The sequence below is a fragment of the Mustelus asterias genome, chromosome 9, assembly GCF_964213995.1.
Source record: "Mustelus asterias chromosome 9, sMusAst1.hap1.1, whole genome shotgun sequence".
Lineage (NCBI taxonomy): Eukaryota > Metazoa > Chordata > Chondrichthyes > Carcharhiniformes > Triakidae > Mustelus > Mustelus asterias.
The window spans coordinates 66792022-66815386 of NC_135809.1; the positions used below are offsets into that span (position 1 = coordinate 66792022).

General features: G+C 45.9%; 1 protein-coding gene and 1 non-coding gene across 2 annotated transcripts in view; one reads left to right on the forward strand and one right to left on the reverse strand.

The window, feature by feature from the left end:
• Positions 1–23365, reverse strand: part of fbxo3 (F-box protein 3) — a 194566-nt gene that overhangs the window by 155767 nt on the left and 15434 nt on the right. The window contains exon 2 of the mRNA XM_078221355.1: positions 1844–1933. Coding sequence (XP_078077481.1) covers positions 1844–1933 — 90 coding nt within the window. The remainder of the gene's footprint in view (positions 1–1843; positions 1934–23365) is intronic.
• LOC144499364 (U1 spliceosomal RNA) lies at positions 7517–7680 on the forward strand. Its single transcript, XR_013498836.1, has one exon. It is a non-coding gene; the product is annotated as a U1 spliceosomal RNA (small nuclear RNA).

The window sequence follows — 23365 nt, forward strand, 5'->3', positions numbered from 1 at the left end:
CTAAGAATCTACTCCAATAACTTCCCCACCACTCATGTAAGGTTCACAGGCCTGTAATTTCCAGTATTGTCTCTTTGTAAATAGAGGAACAATGTTAGCTACTCTCCAATCCTCTGGCGCCTTGCCCATGGCTAAAGAGGATACAAAGATTTTGGCCAGGGTCTCAGCAATTTTTCCCCTCGCTTCTCTCAGTATTCTGGGATAGACCCTATCTAGCCCTGGGGACTTGTCCACCTTAATGTTTTTCAAAATCTCCAATACCTCCTCCCTTTTTATCTCAACGTGTCCTGGAATGTCAACATCCTGCTTTCTATGCTCACCATCCACTACATTCTTTTCCTTTCTGAATACTGATGCAAAGTACTCATTAAAGACCTCACCCACCTCATCTGGCTCCACGCACAAATTCCCTCCACTGTCCTTGAATGAACCTCCCCTTTCCTGAGCTACCCACTTCCTCCTTATACACACATAAAAAGCCTTGGGATTCTCTTTAATCCTGCCAAGAACATTGCCCTTTTTGCCCTCCTAAGTCCCTGCTTAAGCTCTTTTCTGCTACCTTTGTATTTCTCAAGAGCCTCACCCGTTTTCAATTTCCTGAAATTTATGTATGCCTCCTTCTTCTTTTTCACTAAGCTCACAATCTCTCTCGTCATCTGGGGTTCCCTAATCTTGCCATCTTTATCCTTTGTTTTTACAGGGACATACTTGCTCTGAATTGTTAACTACTGACTTTTAAAAGACTCCCACATATCGGATGTAAATTTATTCTCAAACAGCTGCCCCCAGTCTACATTCCCTCACTCCTGCCTCATACTGTCGTAGTTAGCCTGCCCTCAGTTTAGTGCTTTCACTCTGGGATTACTTCTACCCTTTTCTACAAGTATCTTGAAACTTATAGAATCGTGATCACTGTTCCCAAAATGGTCCACCACTGAGACATCAATGTCCAGGCTCATTTCCCAGAACCAAGTCTAAGATAGCCCCTTCCCAAATCGGGCTATCTACATAATGCCTCAAGAAGTACTCATGGACACACTGAACAAACTCTGCCCCATTCAAGCCTCGGCACAAAAGGAATCCCAGTCTATGTTGGGAAAGTTAAAATTGCCCATCATAACAACCCTGTTGTTTTTACATCTTCCCATAATCTGCTGACATACCAGTTCCTCCATTTCATGCTAGCTGTTGGGAGGTCTGTAGTACAACCCCAACAATGTGTTTGCACCGCTCGTGTTCCTGAGTTCTACCCACATGACCTCACTGCATGATCCCACCAAGGTGTCCTCCCTCTGTAGAACTGTGAAATTCGCCAGAATCAGTAAAGCAACATCTCCACTCTTTTGTAATCCTCTCTATCTCACCTGAAGCATCTAAATCCTGGAATGCTCAGCTGCCAGTCCTGCCTTATTTCATCCAAGTCTCTGTAATTGCCACAACATCATAGTTGCATGTAGTAATCCAAGCTTTAAGTTCATCTGCCTTACCTGTCATACTTCTTGCACTAAAGCAAACACACCTCGGACTATCTGTCCTGTCTTGTTTTGTACACTCTCCCTGTTTTTATTTCTCTTAGCCTTCCTGGACCAATTCACTGAGTTCTCCACCCTCTCTGAGCTCTGTATTGTGGCTCTTTTTGATTTTTGTCTTTGGTTTCTCTGCCTTTGCAGACACAATGACTGAATGGCCTCTTCTACACTGTAGGGATTCTTTGATTCAGTGTGCAACAGAGAGAGAGAGACATTGTGTGGATTACAGCATCACACTACTCACAGGGCAGTTGGTAATGAACAGGTCTTTCCCTTCCCTCCATCCCAGCTCCCCTAACCACCCTGATACTCACTCACACAGCAGCCAGTATCTCTTGCAATGCATTTTCCACAGGGGTTCATGACTACACAGTTGATATAATCTCCGGCAGACAAACCTGCAGCTGGATGGGAAGGAGTAAAAAGAGAAAACTGGGTAATTAGTGCGAATAGCTGCTGTCTTACACTTTCAATTTTCTTTTTTAACACAAGGACAGCCACACAAGGAAGCAAGTGTGGAATACAAGGAAAGTAGAAAGAAACTGAGGCAAGGAGTCAGGAGAGCTAAAAAGGGTCACAAAAAGTCATTGGCAAGCAGGATTTTGGAAAATCCCAAGGCTTTTTATACATTTTTAAAGAGAAAGAGGGTAGCCAGGGGAGAGGATTGGTACACTCAAGGACTGGGTGAGGGAGGGGGAGCAATCTATGCATGGAGCCAGAGGAAATGGGCGAGGTATTGAATGAGTACTTTGTGTCAGTATTCACCAAAGAGAAGGACTTGATGGATAATGAGTCTAGGAAAGGGTGTGTAGATAGTTTGGGTCATGTTGAGATCAAAAAGGAGGTATTGGAGTTCTTGAGAAACACTAAGGTAGGCAAGTCCCCAGGGCCTGATGGGATATACCCCAGAATATGGAGAAAGGCAAGGGAGGAAATTGCTGGGACCTTGCTTAAGGCAAGGATAGATAAATTTTTGTTTTAAAGGCAAGGATGGATAAATTTTTGAACAATAAAGGAATTAAGGGTTATGGTCAGCGGGCGAGTAAGTGGAGCTGAGTCCACGAAAAGATCAGCCATAATCTTATTTAATGGCGGAGCAGGCTCGAGGGACCAGATGGCCTACTCCTGCTCCTAGTTCTTATGTTCTTCTTGAGAGAAATCTTTGTATCCTCACTGGCTGCAGGGCAGGTACAGTAAGAAGTTTAACAACACCAGGTTAAAATCCAACAGGTTTATTTGGTAGCAAAAGCCACACAAGCTTTCGGAGCTCCAAGCCCCTTCTTCAGGTGAGTCACTCACCTGAAGAAGGGGCTTGGAGCTCCGAAAGCTTGTGTGGCTTTTACTACCAAATAAACCTGTTGGACTTTAACCTGGTATTGTTAAACTTCTTACTGTGTTTACCCAAGTCCAACGCCGGCATCTCCACATCATCTCCACTACAGGGCAGGTCCCAGAGGATTGGAGAATAGCCAATGTTGTTGCTTTAAGAGGAGTAGCAAGGATAATCGAGGTAATTACAGGCCGGTAAGCCTTACGTCAGTGGTAGGGAAATTATTGGAGAGGATTCGTCAAGACAGGTTTTACTCCCATTTAGAAATAAGTGGACGTATTAGCAAGAGGCAACATGGTTTTCTGAAGGGGAGGTTGTGTCTCACTAACTTTATCGAAATTTTTGGGGAAGTGACGAAGATGACTGATGACGGTAGGGCGGTGGATGTTGTTGACATGGACATGGACTTCAGTAAGGCATTTGAAAAGGTTCCTCATGGCAGGCTGGTACCGAACATGAAGTCGCATGGGATAAGAGATGAGCTGACAAGATGGATACGGAACTGGCTCGGTCATAGAAAGAAGTCTCACAACACCAGACCTCTTACTGTGTTTACCCCAGTCCAACGCCGGCATCTCCACATCATGACTACCGTCGGTCATAGAAGACAGAGGGTAGCAGTGGAAGGGTGCATTTCTGAATGGAGAGCTGTGACTAGTGTCGTTCCTCAGGGATCAGTGCTGGGACCTTTGCTGTTTGTCACGTAAATAATTTGGAGGAAAATGTAACAGGGTTTGATTAGTAAGTTTGCGGACAACATAGAGGTTGGTGGAATTGCGGATAGCAATGAGGACCGTCAGAGGATACAGCAGGATATAGATCGGTTGGAGACTTGGGCAGAGAGATGGCAGATGGAGTGTAATCCGGACAAATGTGAGGTAATACATTTTGGATGATCTAATACAGATGGGAAATATACAGTAAATGGCAGATGGCAGTAAATACCCTTAACAGTATTGATAGGCTGAAGGATCTGGGTGTACAGTACACAGGTCACAAAGTGGCAACACAGGTGGAGAAGGCATCCGGCATGCTTGCCTTCATCAGCTAGGGCGCTGACTTTAAAAATTGCAAGTCATTTTGCAGCTTTATAGAACCATGGTTAGGCCTCATTTGGAATATAGTTCAATTCTGGTCACCACACTGCCAAAAGGATGTGGAGACTTGGAGAGGGTACAGAAAAGATTTCCCAGAATGTTGCCTGGTATGGAGGGCATTAGCTATGAGGAAAGGTTGGAGAAACTAGGTTTGTTCTCACTGAAATGACAGAGGTTGAGACGCAACCTGATAGAAGTCCACAAGGTTATGAGGGGCTCCGCAGGGCTCTGTATTGGGACCTCTGCTGTTTGTGATTTATATAAACGATCTGGAAGGTGTTGTTACTGGGGTGATCAGTAAGTTTGCGGACGACACGAAAATGGCTGGACTTGCAGATAGTGAGGAACATTGTCAGAGGCTACAGAAGGATATAGATAGGCTGGAAATTTGGGCAAAGAAATGGCAGATGGAGTTCAATCCAGATAAATGCGAAGTGATGCATTTTGGTAGAACTAACGTACGGGGGAGCTATACGATAAATGGTAGAACCATAAAAGGTGTAGATACGCAGAGGGACCTGGGTGTGCAAGTCCACAGATCCTTGAAGGTGACGTCACAGGTGGAGAAGGTAGTGAATGAGGCATATGGAATGCTTGCCTTGATAGGACGGGGCATAGAGTATAAAAGTTGGGGTCTGATGTTGCGGTTGTATAGAACATTGGTTCGGCCGCATTTGGAATACTGCGCCCAGTTCTGGTCGCCACACTACCAGAAGGACATAGAGGCTTTAGAGAGAGTGCAGAGGAGGTTTACCAGGATGTTGCCTGGTATGGAAGGGCTTAGTTATAAGGAGAGATTGGGATAACTGGGGTTGTTCTCACTGGAAATACGGAGGATGAGGGGTGACCTAATAGAGGTGTATAAAATTATGAAAGGCATAGATAGGGTGAACACTGGGAGGCTTTTTCCCAGGTCGGTGGTGACGTTCACGAGGGGTCATAGGTTCAAGGTGAGGGGGGGGGGGGGGGGGGGGGGTGTGGTTTAACACGGATATCAGAAGGACGTATTTTATGCAGAGGGTGGTGAGGGCCTGGAATGCGCTGCCGGGCAAGGTGGTGGAGGCGGACACACTGGGAACGTTTAAGACTTATCTAGATAGCCATATGAACGGAGTGGGAATGGAGGGATACAAAAGAATGGTCTAGTTTGGACCAGGGAGCGGCGCGGGCTTGGAGGGCCGAAGGGCCTGTTCCTGTGCTGTATTGTTCTTTGTTCTTTGCATGGACAGAGTGGATAGAACAAAGAACAAAACAGCACAGGAACAGGCCCTTCGGCCCTCCAAGCCTGCACTGATCATGTGTTCCTAACTAGACCATCCGTTTGTATCCCTCTATTCCCAGTCTGTTCATGTGGTTATCTAGATAAGTCTTAAATGATCGTAGCGTGTCTGCCTCAACCACCTTGCTTGGCAGTGCATTCCAGGCCCCCACCGCCCTCTATGTAAAAAACATCCCCCGCATATCTGTATTGAACCTTGCCCCCCTTCCCTTGAACTTGTGACCCCTTGTGTTTGTCATTTCTGACCTGGGAAAAAGCTTCCAACTGTTCACCCTATCTATGCCCTTCATAATTTTATAAACTTCTATTAGGTCACCCTCAACCTCCGTCTTTCCAGGGAGAACAACCCTAGTTTACTCAATCTCTCCTCATAGCTAATACAGCTTGCCTCCTGGACTTGCAGAATCTCAGTGGCTGTCCTGTCTGGAGACAATACACATCTCTTTAACCTGTGCTTAATGCTCCCTCCACTCACATTGTCTGTATCTTTAAGACCTGGTTGGCTGTAGAGATTCGCATTCTAATCAGTATTCTATAACTTGATTTTGTGTCTCTGTATTCCCTGTTTGAGAGCAGATATCCACTCCATCTGACGAAGGAGCAGCGCTCTGAAAGCTAATGGCATTTGCTACCAAATAAACCTGTTGGACTTTAACCTGGTGTTGTTAAAACTCTTACTGTGTTTACCCCAGTCCAACGCCAGCATCTCCACATCATGAACACCACTAGTCACAGACCTCCAATCAGAAAAAGACTCCTCCACTGCTACCCTGCCTTCCATGGCCAAGCCAGTTCTGTACCCATCTAGCTAGTTCACCTTTGATCCCGTGAGATTTAACCTTTTGCACCAACCTGCCATGAGCGACCTTGTCAAATGCCTTACTAAAATCCATGTAGACGACATCCACGGCCCTTCCCTCATCAATCATTTTTGTCACCTCCTCAAAAGCTCAACCAAATTTGTGAGGCATGACCTCCCTCGTACAAAACCATGTTGTCTATCGCTAATGAGACGATTCAGTTCTAAATGTGTATAGATCCTATCTCTAAGAATCTTCTCCAACAATTTCCCTACCACGGACATCAAGATCACTGGCCTTTAATTACCCGGGTTATTTTTGCTACCCTTCTTAAATAACGGGACCACATTTGCTATCCTCCAATCCTCTGGGACCTCACCTGTGTCCAATAAAGCAACAAAGATTTCTGTTAGAGGCCCAGCAATTTCATCTCTTGTCTCTCTCAGTAATCTAGGACATATGCCATCTGGCCCTGGGGATTTGTCTACCTTAATGCTTCCTAAAACACCTAACACTCCCTCCCTTGTAATTGCGATTTGTTCTAACGGGTCTACACATCCCTCTGAGACACTACCAATCAACGCGTCCCTCTCCTTTGTGAATACTGATGCAAAGTATTCATTTAGGATCCCACCTACTTCCTTGTTAGAAGCTTTTTCCTAGGGTGGAAGAGTCAATACCAGGGGGCATAGGTTTAAGGTGCGAGGGGCAAGGATTAAAAAGATGTATGAGGCAAGTTTTTTTTACAGAGGTGGTGGGTACCTGGAACTCGCTGCCGGGGGAGGTAGTGGAAGCAGATACAATAGTGACTTTTAAAGGGCGTCTTGACAAATACATGACTAAGATGGGAATAGAAGGATATGGTCTCTGTAAGGGTAGGGGGTTTTAGTTCAGTGGGACAGCATAGTCGGTGCAGGCTTGGAGGGTCAAAGGGCCAGTTCCTGTGCTGTAATTTTCTTTGTTCTTCTTTCGTTCCAGTCTTCCCATCCTCTCCAATATTCCTTGAAATAATCTCTTTCACATACTCTCCAACAGTCCTTGAGCAATCTCATCCCCATCCTCTCTAACATTCCCAGAATGAATGTCTTGCCATCATCTACAACGTTCCCTGATGGCAATCCCATCCTATCCAACATTCCATGAAATAATCTCTTCCCCATCCTCTCCAATGTTCCCTGAATCAACCTGTTCCATATCCTCTCCAACATACTCTGAAGCAATCGCTTCCTCATTCTATGTGATATTCTCTGAAATAATCTCTTCCTATTCTCTCCCACATTCCTTGAAACAATCTCATCCCATCCTCTCCAACATTCCAGAAACAATCTCTTCCCATCCGCTCCAACATGTCCAGAAGCAAGCTCTATCAATCCACTCCAACTTTCCCTAAGCAGTCTCTTCCCCATCCTTTACAACATCCCTGAAGAATCTCTTCCCATCCTCTCCGGCATTCCCTGAAGCAATCTCTTCCCATCATCTCTAACATTACCTGGCAGGGGACAGTCAATGATCAGCCAGGTTGATCTCCCAAGATGAGGCTATCCCATTGCACTCTGGGTGTGTTGATGCCTGCAATGTCCCCAAATGCGGGATACTCGACTGCAGAATTTGTGGTAGTGGGGGACTGCGTTCACGCTCTTTTTTTTAAAAATAGGGCAGCACGATGGCACAGTGGTTAGCTCTGCTGCCTCACAGCACCAGGGACCCGGGTTCGATTTCTGGCTTGGGTCACTGTATGTGCCGAGTCTGCACGTTATCCCGGTGTCTGTGTGGGTTTCCTCCAGGTGTCCAGTTTCCTCCCACAGTCCGAAAGACATGCTGATTAGATGAATTGGCCATGCTAAATTCTCCCTCAGGATACCCGAACAAGTGCGGAGTGTGGTGACAAGGGGATTTTCACAGTAACTAGATTGCAGTGTTAATGTAAGCCTACTTCTGACTAATAAATAAACTTTACCTTTACTTAGAACCATAGAACATTACAGCACAGAACAGGCCTTTCGGCCCTTCTTGGCTGTGCCGAGCCATTTTTCTGCAGAGTCCCACTGACCTGCACCTGGACCATATCCCTCCACACCCCTCTCATCCATGCACCTGTCCAAGTTTTTCTTAAATATTAAAAGCATTCACCACTTGATCTGGCAGCTCATTCCACACTCCCACCACTCTGTGTGAAGAAGCACCCCCTAATATTCCCTTTAAACTTTTCCCCCTTCACCCTTAACCCATGTCCTCTAGTTTTTTTCTCCCCTAGCCTCAGTGGAAAAAGCCTGCTTGCATTCACTATCTATACCTATCATAATTTTATACACCTCTATCAAATCTCCCCTCATTCTTCTACGCTCCAGGGAATAAAGTCCTAACCTATTCAACCTTTCTCTATAACTCAGTTTCTCAAGTCCCGGCAACATCCTCGTAAACATTCTCTGCACTCTTTCAACCTTATTAATATCCGTCCTGTAATTAGGTGACCAAAACTGCACACACTACTCTAAATTTGGCCTCACCAATGTCTTATACAACCTCACCATAACATTCCAACTCTCATACTCAATACTTTTATTTATAAAGGCCAATGTACCAAAAGCACTCCTTACGACCCTATCTACCTGTGACACCACTTTTAGGGAATTATGTATCTGTATTCCCAGATCCCTCTGTTCTACTGCACTCGTCAGTGTCCTACCATTTACCTTGTATGTTCTACCTTGGTTTGTCCTTCCAAAGTGCAATACCTCACACTTGTCTGCATTAAACTCCATCTGCCATTTTTCAGCCCAGAGGTCGAAATCCCTCTGCAAGCTTTGAAAACCTTCCTCACTGTCCACTACACCTCCAATCTTTGTATCATCAGCAAATTTGCTGATCCAATTTACCACATTATCATCCAGATCATTGACATAGATGACAAACAACAATGGACCCAGCACTGATCCCTGTGGCACACCACTAGTCACAGGTCTCCACTCAGAGAAGCAATCCTCCACTACCACTTTCTGGCTTCTTCCATTGAGCCAATGTCTCATCCAATTTACTACCTCTCCATGTATGCCTAGCGACTGAACCTTCCGAACTAACCTCCCATGCGGGACCTTGTCAAAGGCCTTACTGAAGTCCATGTAGACAACATCCACTGCCTTCCCTTCATCCACTTTCCTGGTAACCTCCTCGAAAAACTCTAATAGATTGGTTAAACATGACCTACCACGCACAAAGCCATGTTGACTCTCCCTAATAAGTCCCTGTCGATCCAAATATTTGTAGATCCTATCTCTTAGTACCCCTTCCAATAATTTACCTACTACTGACGTCAAACTTACCGGCCTATAATTTCCCACATTACTTTTTGAGCCTTTTTTAAACAACGGAACAACATGAGGTATCCTCCAATCATCCGGCACCTCACCCGTGGATACTGACATTTTAAATATATCTGCCAGCAATTTCAACACTAGTCTCCTTCAAGGTCCGAGGGAATACCCTGTCCGGTCCTGGGGATTTATCTACTCTGATTTGCCTCAATACAGCAAGCACCTCCTCCCCTTTAATCTGTATAGGTTCCATGACCTCCCTACTTGCTTGCCTTATTTCCATAGACTCCATGCCAGTTTCCTTCGTAAATACGGATGCAAAAAACCCATTTAATATCTCCCCCATTTCTTTTGATTCCATACATAGCCGACCATCTTCAAGAGGACCAATTTTATCCCTTACTATCCTTTTGCTCTTAATATACCTGTAGAAGCTCTTAGGATTATCCTTCACCTTGTCTGCCAAAGCAACCTCATGTCTTCTTTTAGCCCTCCTGATTTCTTTCTTAAGTAGTTTCTTGCACTTTTTATACTCAAGCATCTTATTTGCTCCCTGGTGCCTATACATTTCATACATCTCTCTCTTCTTTATCAGAGTTCCAATATCCCTCGAGAACCAAGGTTCCTTATTCTTATTCACTTTGCCTTTAATCCTGACAGGAACATACAAACTCTGCACTCTCAAAATTTCTACTTTGAAGGCCTCCCACTTACCAATCACATCCTTGCCAGAGAACAGCCTGTCCCAATCCACGCTTTTTAGATCCTTTCTCATTTCTTCAAATTTGGCCTTTTGCCAGTTGAACCTCAACCTGAGGACCAGACCTATCTTTATCCATGATCAAGTTGAAACTAATGGCGTTATGATCACTGGAACCAAACTGTTCCCCTACACACACTTCCGTCACTTGTCCCAACTCGTTCCCTAATAGGAGATCTAATATTGCATCCTGTCTAGTTGGTACCTCTATATATTGATTCAGAAAATTTTCCTGAACACATTTTACAAACTCTAGCCCGTCTAGACCTTTAACAGTATGGGAGTCCCAATCTATATGTGGAAAATTAAAATCCCCTACTATCACAACTTTATGTTTCCTGCAGTTGTCTGCTATCTCTCTGCAGATTTGCTCCTCCAATTCTCGCTGACTATTGGGTGGTCTATAATACAACCCCCATTAATGTGGTCATACCTTTCCTGTTTCTCAGCTCCACCCATATGGCCTCGGTAGACAAGCCCTCTAATCTGTCCTGCCTTAGCACTGCTGTAACATTTTCCCTGACTAGCAATGCCACCCCCCCACCCTTCATCCCTCCGCCTCTATCGCGTCTGAAACATTGGAACCCTGGAACATTGAGCTGCCAGTCCTGCCCCTCCTGTAGCCAAGTTTCACTAATGGCTATAATGTCATAATTCCATGTGTCAATCCACGCCCTCAGCTCGTCTGCCTTCCCCACAATACTCCTGACATTGAAATAGATATACCTCAGAAAATTACCACCACACACAACCCTTCTATTTGTGATTTTGCATGAACTATTATCATCATTTATTTTCACCCCCTCTCCACCATCTGCTCTGGCACTCTGGTTCCCATCCCCCTGCAAATCTAGTTTAACACTAGCAAACTTCCCTGCAAGTACATTGGTCCCCTTGTAGTTCAGGTGTAACCTGTCTCTCTTGTACAGGTCCCACCTGCCCCAGAAGAGGTCCCAATGATCTCGAAATCTGAAACCCTGCTTGAAACAATCTTGTTCCTGAAGCAATTGTTTCCTCATGTCTCACATCCCCTGAAACGATGTCTTCCCCATCCCCTCCAACATTCCCAGAAGCAATGACTTCCCTATCGTCTCCAACATTCACTGAAGCAATCGCTTCCCATCCACCCCAACATTCCCTGAAGCAATCTCTTCCATCCACTCCAACATACCCTCAGAAATGTTTTCGATCAACAACATTCCTTGAAACGATCTATCGCTGATCCTCTCCAACATTGCCTGAAGCAATCATTTTCTCATCCTATTTGACATTCCCTGTGTAAGTTTTTCGGGCAACACCAACGCATATAAGGACTGTAAAATGCACATTGGCCATTTAAATGGTAGAAGTGGCCACGTTTGGCTGCAGAAACTGGCTGTTTTCTCCCAGCAGGCTCAGCCCTGCCTGCCTCCAGTCGAATTCACAGTCACAGTCCAGACGGGCTGCTGATTAGATTAACTGAATCACAAAGGGAGCAGATGACGTCACCAGACCAGACCTGCATCGAGATTGGAAGATCAATACCAACCACAATGTACCTGGATAAGATACAATAGATACGATAATGGGGCTATCCAGCAGTAAGGAGAAACCCATCTCCATGATGGGAAAGCAATCTGTAAGCCCCGGTAAAGTGATTAGGAACATCGATGGGCCATTCATACTGGACAAGGCAGTCTCAGCCATTTGTGATTTCAATAGACTGTGCTATCACTGGAGCTGATAACGATCTCGGACCATTGTTCTTGCAATTGCTGGTGGGGGCGGAGCTCACAGGACTTTTGAAATCTGAACTTTAAAAAGTGTGGTTTTGCAGCCATTCTTTTTTTTTCTCTTCAGACCAGCATGGCAACTCTCTCACCCTCCTGAACTGTGTTGCAGACAGCAGTGTTCCAGCACACAGCCAGCCCAGAAGGTCAAGGTCGGCTCAACTGAGTATTTCCCAGTAATTCGTGAAGTTCCCAAGGGTAACATAGCAGTGGAGGCTTTTGTGGGAATGATGGGTGCATGAACCTTTTCATAGTATAAGATATTGCTAACACTGTTTAAAGTTAGAATTGACGTTGTGCCCGTTTAGTTTTGTTTCCCATAGTCATAGAGTATAAGATACCTATATGTTGTTTTCTGGTGTTGATGAGGTTTAATTTTGGTGTTTAATAAAAGATATATGATTTGAACTTAATTGGAGCCCATCTTGCTCTTTCATTTTCTCATCAGCTATCTCTGGTCGGGTCACATTTTAATATCCCTTACCATAAATCCGGAGTCGAGAACCGAGGGTACTCTGGGCGATTCGAACCCGCCCACTCAGGAAAGGCTGCCAGGTAGTGGATAGGCAGCAGTTTCCTTTTCTCTCTCTCGGGAGCGCTACTCTAGTGAGGTAGGCGCAAGGTGGCCGTTGTTCCATCGGCGAGAGAGAGAATCACTCGGGCATTGGTGGGGTTTGGGTAACGGGACCAAACCTAAAATAAGCCCACGAGTGGAGTTAAAAAGAGGGAGCCCGCTACACCTGAAGCAATTGCTTTCTCATCTTTTCCAACATTCCCTGAAACCATGTCATCCCTATCCTCACCAACATTCTCTGAAGCAATCTCTACCTCACCCTCGCCAACATTCTCTGAAGAAATCTTTTCCTCATCTGCTCCAACATTGCCAGGAGTAATGTCTTCCCTATCCTCTCCAACATTACTTGAAGCATTCGCTCCCCATCCTCTCCAACATTCCAGGAAGCAACGTTTTTGCCATCTTCTCCAACATTCCCTCCAACAAACTCTTCCATCCACTCCAATATACCCCAAGGAGTGTCTGCCCCATTCTCTTCAACATTCCCAGAAGCAATGTCTTCCCCATCCTCTCCAACATTCCCGAAGGAATCTCTTCCCCATCTATTATAATATTCCCGGAGCCAATGTCTTCCCCATCTTCTCCAACACTCCCTAAGCAACTTCTTCCTCATCTGTTGCAATATTCCCAGAAGCAATGTCTTTCTCATCCTCTCTAACATTCCATGAAACAATCATTTCATATCACCAACATTCCCTGAAGCAACATCTTCCCCATCCTCTCCAACATTCCCTGAAGCAATTTCTTCCCAACCTCTGACATTCCCTTCAACAATCTCTTCCTGATTCTTGCCAACATTGCCTAATCAATCTCTTCCCCATCCCCTCCTACAATTCCTGAAATAATGTCTTCCCATTCCATGCAACATTCGCTGAAACAATGCCTTCCATTCCTCTCCAACATTTCCCAAAAAAATGTTTTCCTGAATTTCTCCAACATTCCCTGAAGCAATCGCTTCCCATCCTCTCCAACATTCCCTGAAGCAAACTCTATCCTATCCTCTCCAGCATGCACTGATATAACCTTTTCCCCATCCTCTCCAACATTCCCTGAAGCAATGATTTCCCCATCCTATCTGACATTCCCTGAAGCAATCCCTTTCCCATCCTCTCCGACAGTCCCTGAAGCAATTTCTTCCCAATGCTTGCCAACATCGCCTAATCAATCTCTTCCCCATCCCCTCCTACAATTCCTGAAATAATGTCTTCCCATTCCATGCAACATTCGCTGAAACAATACCTTCCATTCCTCTCCAACATTTCCCAAAAAAATGTTTTCCTGAATTTCTCCAACATTCCCTGAAGCAATCACGTCCCATCCTCTCCAACATTCCCTGAAGCAAACTCTATCCTATCCTCTCCAGCATGCACTGATATAACCTTTTCCCCATCCTCTCCAACATTCCCTGAAGCAATGATTTCCCCATCCTATCTGACATTCCCTGAAGCAATCCCTTTCCCATCCTCTCTGACAGTCCCTGAAGCAATTTCTTCCCAATGCTTGCCAACATCGCCTAATCAATCTCTTCCCCATCCCCTCCTACATTTCCTAAAATAATGTCTTCTCATCCCATGCAACATTCCCTGAAACAATGCCTTCCATTCCTCTCCAACATTCCCCAAAAAAATGTCTTCCTGAACCTCTGATCTTATAGAGGTCTATAAAATAATGAGGGGCATAGATCAGCTAGATAGTCAATATATTTTCCCAAAGGTAGGGGAGTCTAAAACTAGAGGGCATAAGTTTAAGGTGAGAGGGGGGAGATACAAAAGTGTCCAGAGAGTCGGTTTTTTCACACAGGGTGGCGAGTGTCTGGAACAAGCTGCCAGAGATAGTAGTAGAGGCGGGTACAATTTTGTCCTTTGAAAAGCATTTAGACAGTTACATGGGCAAAAGGGGTATAGAGGGATATGGGCCAAATGTAGGCAATTGGGATGAGCTTAGGGGTTTTTAAAAAAAAGGGTGGCATGGACAAGTTGGGCCGAAGGGCCTGTTTCCATGCTGTAAACCTCTATGACTCTGCAACATTCTCTGAAGCAATCACTTCCCATCCTCCCTAACATTCCCTGAAAGAAAGTCTTTCCCATCCCCTCCAACATTCCCTGAAGCAATCTCTTCCCATCCTCTCCAACATTCCCTGAAGCAATGGTTTCCCCATCCTATCTGACATTCTGTGAAACAATGTCTTTCTCATCCTTGCCAACATTCCTTAAACATTCTCTTCCCCATCCTCACCAACATTCCCTGAAACATTCTCTTCCCATCTCATCCAACGTGACCTGAAACGATGTCTTCCTTATCCTCACCAACATTAACTGAAGCAATCATAAGAACATAAGAACATAAGAAATAGGAGCAGGAGTAGGCCATCTAGCCCCTCAAGCCTGCCCCGCCATTCAATAAGATCATGGCTGATCTGACGTGGATCAGTACCACTTACCCGCCTGATCCCCATAACCCTTAATTCTCTTACCGATCAGGAATCCATCCATCCGCGCTTTAAACATATTCAGCGAGGTAGCCTCCACCACCTCAGTGGGCAGAGAATTCCAGAGATTCACCACCCTCTGGGAGAAGAAGTTCCTCCTCAACTCTGTCTTAAACCGACCCCCCTTTATTTTGAGGCTGTGTCCTCTAGTTTTAACTTCCTTACTAAGTGGAAAGAATCTCTCCGCCTCCACCCTATCCAGCCCCCGCATTATCTTATAAGTCTCCATAAGATCCCCCCTCATCCTTCTAAACTCCAACGAGTACAAACCCAATCTCCTCAGCCTCTCCTCATAATCCAAACCCCTCATCTCCGGTATCAACCTGGTGAGCCTTCTCTGCACTCCCTCCAATGCCAATATATCCTTCCTCATATAAGGGGACCAATACTGCACACAGTATTCCAGCTGCGGCCTCACCAATGCCCTGTACAGGTGCATCAAGACATCCCTGCTTTTATATTCTATCCCCCTCGCGATATAGGCCAACATCCCATTTGCCTTCTTGATCACCTGTTGTACCTGCAGACTGGGCTTTTGCGTCTCATGCACAAGGACCCCCAGGTCCCTTTGCACGGTAGCATGTTTTAATTTGTTTCCATTGAGATAGTAATCCCATTTGTTATTATTTCCTCTAAAGTGTATAACCTCGCATTTATCAACGTTATACTCCATTTGCCATATCCTCGCCCACTCACTCAGCATGTCCAAATCTCTCTGCAGATCTTCTCCGTCCTCCACACGATTCACTTTTCCACTTATCTTTGTGTCGTCTGCAAACTTCGTTACCCTACACTCCGTCCCCTCCTCCAGATCATCTATATAAATGGTAAACAGTTGCGGCCCGAGTACCGATCCCTGCGGCATGCCACTAGTTACCTTCCTCCAACCGGAAAAACACCCATTTATTCCGACTCTTTGCTTCCTGTCGGATAGCCAGTCCCCAATCCACTTTAACACACTACCCCCAACTCCGTGTGCCCTAATCTTCTTCAGCAGCCTTTTATGGGGCACCTTATCAAACGCCTTTTGGAAATCCAAAAACACCGCATCCACCGGTTCTCCTCCATCAACCGCCCTAGTCACATCTTCATAAAAATCCAACATGTTCGTCAAGCACGACTTTCCCCTCATGAATCCATGCTGCGTCTGATTGATCGAACCATTTCTATCCAGATGCCCTGCTATCTCCTCTTTAATAATGGATTCCAGCATTTTCCCTACTACAGACGTTAAGCTGACCGGCCTATAGTTACCCGCCTTTTGTCTCCTTCCTTTTTTAAACAGCGGCGTAACATTAGCCGTTTTCCAATCAACCGGCACTACCCCAGAATGCAACGAGTTTTGATAAATAATCACTAACGCATCCACTATTACCTCTGACATTTCTTTCAATACCCTGGGATGCATTCCATCCGGACCCGGGGACTTGTCCACCTTCAGTCCCATTAGTCTACCCAGCACTGCCTCTCTGGTAACATTAATTGTATTAAGTATTTCTCCTGCTGCCAACCCTCTATCGTTAATATTTGGCAAACTATTTGCGTCCTCCACCGTGAAGACCGACACAAAAAACTTATTTAAAGACTCAGCCATATCCTCATTTCCCACTATTAACTCCCCCCTCCAAGGGTCCAACATTCACTCTAGCCACTCTATTCCTTTTTATATATTTATAAAAACTTTTACTATCATTTTTTTATATTAATTGCTAGCCTAGCTTCATAGTCTATCCTTCCTTTCTTTATCGCTTTCTTAGTCTCTCTTTGTTGTTTCTTAAATTTTTCCCAATCACTTGTTTCTCCACTATTTTTGGCCACTCTGTACGCAGCTGGTTTTTATTTTAATACTCTCCTTTATTTCCTTCGTTATCCACGGCTGGTTCTCCCTTTTCTTACAATCCTTGTTTTTTGCTGGAATATATTTTTGCTGAGAACTGAAAAGGATCTCCTTAAAAATCCTCCACTGTTCCTCAGCTATCCTACCTGCCAGCCTGCTCTCCCAGTCTACCTTAGCCAATTCATCCCTCATCCTATCATATTTCCCTCTGTTCAAACAGAGGACACTGGTTTGGGACCAAACTTTCTCCTCTTCCATCTGAATCAGAAATTCGACCATATTGTGGTCACTAGACCCAAGAGGGTCCTTCACAATAAGATCCTTAATTCTACCTACCTCGTTACACAATACCAGATCCAAAATAGCTCGTTCCCTCGTCGGTTCCGTAACATGCTGTTCAAGGAAACTATCCCGACAGCATTCTAAGAACTCTTCCTCCATTCCACCCTTACCGACTTGAGTCTGCCAGTCAATGTGCATGTTGAAGTCCCCCATGATTATTGCCGTTCCGTTTTTACACGCATCCCTTATCTGCTTGTTTACAGCCCTCCCTACCTCAACATTATTATTTGGGGGCCTATATACCACACCTACTAGTGTCTTTCTCCCTCTACTATTCCTCATCTCTACCCATAATGATTCCACGTTTTGTTCCTCAGAGCCTATGTCATCCCTCAGTACTACCCTGATATTATCTCTTATTAATAGCGCGACCCCACCACCTTTTCCTTCCTGTCTATTCTTCCTAAACGCCTGATACCCCTGGATATTCATCTCCCAGTCCTGGTCACCTTTCAGCCACGTTTCTGTAATGGCCACTAGATCGTACCCACTTGTGCTGATTTGCACCATCAACTCATTTACCTTGTTCCGAATGCTTCGTGCATTCAGGCAAAGTGTCCTTATTCCAGCTTTTATCTGGACCCGCTTTGATGAGTCGCGAACACCCTCTCCCTCTACTCCCTTATCTAAATTACCGCCTTCATTCACTTGCACCCTCTCCTCTACCATTAATTTTGTAATTCCCCTTACCCCTGCATCCTCCCCCCCCATCAATTAGTTCCTTGATCCTAGTCAACTCTTCTAGCTCCCCTCCCCCCAACCTATCTAGTTTAAATTCTCCCCAGTAGCCTTAGCCAACCTACCGGCCAGGATATTGGTCCCCCTGTGATTCAAGTTCCACCCGTTTTTTGTATACAGATCACCCCTGCCCCTAAAGAGGTCCCAATGGTCCAGGAACCTGAATCCCTGCCCCCTGCACCAGTCCCTCAGCCACACATTCATCTTCCACCTCACTCCATTCCTGCCCTCACCTTCCCGTGGCACAGGCAGTAATCCTGAGATTACTACCTTTGCTTTCCTCTTTCTCAGCTGTCTCCCTAATTCCCTGTACTCCCTTTTCATGACCCCTTCTCCCTTCCTACCCACATCAGCGGTACCAATATGTACCGCTACCTCAGGCTCCTCTCCCTCCCACCTCAGGATTTCCGGGACGCGACTAGCGACATCCTGGATCCCGGCCCCAGGGAGGCAGACCACCATGCGAGACTCCCGCCTACCTCCGCAGAAACGCCTGTCTGTCCCCTTCACCATCGAGTCCCCGATTAATACCGCCTTCCTCCTCTTTTCCTTAGCCCTCTGAGTTACAGGGCTGGACTCCACTCCGGAGACACGGCCACTGCTGCTTCCCCCAGGCGGGCTGTCCCCCCCAGCAGTACTCAAGCAGGAGTATTTGTTGTGCAGGGGCAAATCCACCGGGGTGCTCTCAACCACCCTAGCCTTACCCTTCCTGGCCGTCACCCACTTGGCCTCCTCCCGTGGCCCTGGTGTGACCACCTGATGATAGCTCTTGTCTATAGAACATAGAACATAGAACATTACAGCGCAGAACAGGCCCTTCGGCCCACGATGTTGCACCGACCAGTTAAAAAAAAACTGTGACCCTCCAACCTAAACCAATTTCTTTTCGTCCATGAACCTATCTACGGATCTCTTAAACGCCCCCAAACTAGGCGCATTTACTACTGATGCTGGCAGGGCATTCCAATCCCTCACCACCCTCTGGGTAAAGAACCTACCCCTGACATCGGTTCTATAACTACCCCCCCTCAATTTAAAGCCATGCCCCCTCGTGCTGGATTTCTCCATCAGAGGAAAAAGGCTATCACTATCCACCCTATCTAAACCTCTAATCATCTTATATGTTTCAATAAGATCCCCTCTTAGCCGCCGCCTTTCCAGCGAAAACAATCCCAAATCCCTCAGCCTCTCCTCATAGGATCTCCCCTCCATACCAGGCAACATCCTGGTAAACCTCCTCTGCACCCTCTCCAAAGCCTCCACATCCTTCCTGTAATGTGGGGACCAGAACTGCACACAGTACTCCAAGTGCGGCCGCACCAGAGTTGTGTACAGTTGCAACATAACGCTACGACTCCTAAATTCAATCCCCCTACCAATAAACGCCAAGACACCATATGCCTTCTTAACAACCTTATCTACTTGATTCCCAACTTTCAGGGATCTATGCACACATACACCTAGATCCCTCTGCTCCTCCACACTATTCAAAGTCCTCCCGTTAGCCCTATACTCAACACATCTGTTATTCCTACCAAAGTGAATTACCTCACACTTCTCCGCATTAAACTCCATCCGCCACCTCTCGGCCCAACTTTGCAACCTGTCTAAATCTTCCTGCAAACTACGACACCCTTCCTCACTGTCTACCACACCACCGACTTTGGTGTCATCAGCAAATTTGCTAATCCACCCAACTATACCCTCATCCAGATCATTAATAAATATTACAAACAGCAGTGGCCCCAAAACAGATCCCTGAGGTACACCACTTGTAACCGCACTCCATGATGAATATTTACTATCAACCACCACCCTCTGTTTCCTATCCGCTAGCCAATTCCTGATCCAATTTCCTAGATCACCCCCAATCCCATACATCTGCATTTTCTGCAGAAGCCTACCATGGTGAACCTTATCAAACGCCTTACTAAAATCCATATATACCACGTCCACTGCCTTGCCCCCATCCACCTCCTTGGTCACTTTCTCAAAAAACTCAATAAGGTTAGTAAGGCACGACCTACCTGCCACAAAACCATGCTGACTATCACCTATCAATTCATTACTCTCCAAATAACTATAAATCCTATCCCTTATAATTTTTTCCAACATCTTGCCGACAACAGAAGTGAGACTCACCGGTCTATAATTCCCGGGGAAGTCTCTGTTCCCCTTCTTAAACAATGGGACAACATTCGCTAACCTCCAATCTTCTGGTACTATACCAGAGGCCAACGACGACCTGAAGATCAGAGCCAGAGGCTCTGCAATCACTTCTCTTGCCTCCCAGAGAATCCTTGGATAAATCCCATCCGGACCAGGGGATTTATCTATTTTCAGACCCTCCAGAATATCCTGCACATCCTCCTTATCAACTGTAATACTGTCTATTCTACTCCCTTGCAACCCAGTGTCCTCCTCAGCTATATTCATGTCCCCTTGCGTGAACACCGAAGAGAAATATTGGTTCAATGCTTCACCAATCTCCTCCGGTTCCACACATAACTTCCCTCTGCCATCTATAACTGGCCCTAAACTTGCTCTAACCAACCTTCTGTTCTTGACATACCTATAGAACGCCTTAGGATTCTCTTTAACCCTATCCGCCAAAGTCTTCTCATGTCCCCTTTTAGCCCTTCTAAGCTCGCTCTTCAACTCCCTCTTAGCCAATCTAAAGCTTTCTAGTGCACTACCCGAGTGCTCACGTCTCATCCGAACATAAGCCTCCTTTTTCTTTTTAACCAACAAAGAAACTTTTTTGGTGCACCACGGTTCCCTAGCCCTACCAATTCCTCCTTGCCTGACAGGGACATACCTATCACAGACTCGCAGTAGCTGCTCCTTGAAAAAACTCCACATGTCGGACGTTCCCAGTCCCTGTAATCTCCTAGTCCAACCTATGTTTCCTAATTCTCTCCTAATAGCCTCATAATTACCCTTCCCCCAGCTAAAACCACTGGCCCGAGGTTCATGCCTATCCCTTTCCATCACTAAGGTGAACGTAACCGAATTGTGGTCACTATCACCAAAATGCACACCAACTTCCAAGTCTAGCACCTGGTCTGGCTCATTTCCCAGCACCAGATCCAATATAGCCTCACCTCTAGTTGGCCTGTCTACATACTGAGTCAAAAAACCTTCCTGCACGCTTTGAACAAAAACTGACCCCTCTAACGAGCTAGAGCTATAACAATTCCAGTCAATATTAGTCAAGTTAAAATCCCCCATAACAATTGCCCTATTACTTTCACTCCTAAGCAGGATTGACTCCGCAATCCTTTCCTCAACCTCTCTAGAACTTTTAGGAGGTCTATAAAAGACTCCCAACAGGGTGACCTCTCCTCTCCTATTTCTAATCTCCGCCCATACTACCTCAACAGATAAGTCCTCATCAAACCTCCTCTCTGACACTGTGATACAATCTCTGACCAATAATGCTACCCCTCCCCCTCTTCTACCTCCTTCCCTACTTCGACTAAAACATTTGAACCCCGGGACCTGCAGCATCCATTCCTGCCCCTGCTCTATCCATGTCTCTGAAATAGCCACAACATCGAAGTCCCAGGTACTGATCCACGCTGCAAGTTCACCCACTTTATTGCGAATACTCCTGGCATTGAAGTATACACATTTCAAACCCTGCTCCACCCCACCTCTGCAATGCCGTGCATTGCAGTCCCCATCCATGCATCCCTCACTTTCAGCCCCACTACTCAGGATCCCTCCCCCCCCCCGAATCAGTTTAAACCTCCTTGCATGGCCTTAGCAAATTTACCCCCCAGGATATTGGTCCCCTTCTGATTAAGGTGTAGACCATCCTTCTCATAGAGGTCACACCTTCCCCAGTACGAGCCCCAATTGCTTAAGTACCTGAACCCCTCCCTCCTGCACCATCCCCTCAGCCATGAATTCAAACCTTCCCTCTCCCTATTCCTCTCTAAACTATCCCGTGGTACAGGCAAGAGTCCAGAGATAACTACTCTGTCAGTCTTGGCCTTTAGTTTCCACCCCAACTCCATAAATCCCTGCCTAATATCCCCTTCCCCTATCCTCCCTATGTCGTGTGTCCCCACATGTACAATAACTTGTGGTTTATCTCCCTCCCCCCTAAGAGTCCTGAATACCCTGTCAGACACATCCCGGACCCCAGCCCCTGGTAGGCAACACACCAACCCTGAGTCCCTACCTTTAGTTCCGACCCTCCTATCTGTCCCCTTAATTGTGGAGTCCCCAATCACAAGGCCCAGTCTTTTACAGCCCCTAACCACCTGAGCTTTCTATATAGCTTTCCTATCACCTCCTCATTCTCCCTCATCAGCCTAAGATCCTCGAGCTGCAGTTCCAGCTCCCTAACACGGTCCCTCTTCCCATCCTCTCCAACATTCCTGAAGCAATCCTTTCCCATGTTCTCCAACATTCCCTGAAACAATCTCTTCCCATTCTTTGCAACATTCCCTGAAGCAATCTCTTCCCCATCCTCTCCAACATTCCCTGAAACAAAGTCTTCCCATTCCCCTCCAACATTCACTGTAACAATCTCTTCCCAATCCTTTCCAACATTCCTTGAGGAATCTCTTGCACATCCAGTCCAACATTCCCTGAAGCAATTTCTTCCCATCCTCTACAACATTCCCTGCAACAATCTCTTCCCCATCCTCTCCAACATTCCCCGAAACAATTTCATCCACATGCTCTCCAATATCCCTTAAACACTCTCTTCCCAACCACTCCAACATTTCCTGAGCAATATCTTTCCCATTTTCTCCAACATTACCTGAATCAATATTTTCCCCATCTGTTTCTATATTCGCAGAAGCAGTGTCTTCCCCACCCTCTCCAACATTCTCTGAAACAATCTTGTCCCATCCTCTCCAACATTTCCTAAGCAATCTCTTCCCCATCTGTGACAATATCCCTGGAAGCAATGTCTTCCTCATCCCCTCCAACATTTCCAAGCAATCTCTTCCCCATCTATTACAATATTCCCCATCCTCTCTAACATTCCATGAAACAATCACTTCATATCACCAACATTCCCTGAAACATCTTCCCCATCCTCTCCAACATTCCCTTCAACAATCTCTTCCTGATGCTTGCCAATATTGCCCAATCAATCTCTTCTCCATCCCCTCCTACATTAACTGAAACAATGTCTTCCCATCCCATGCAACATTCCCTGAAACAATGCCTTCCATTCCTCTCCAACATTTCCCAAAAAACGTCTTCCTCAACCTCTCCAACATTCCCTGAAGCAATCGCTTCCCTATCATCTCCAACATTCCCTGAAACAAAGTCTTCCCATCCCCTCCAACATTCCCTGAAACAATCTCTTCCCATCCACTCCAACATTCCCTGAAAGTCTTTCCCATCCCCTCCAACATTCCCTGAAGCAATCTCTTTCCATCCTCTCCAACATTCCCTGAAGCAAACTCTATTCTATCCCCTCCAGCATTCATTGATATAACCTCTTCCCCATCCTCTCCAACATTCCCTGAAGCCATCGCGTCC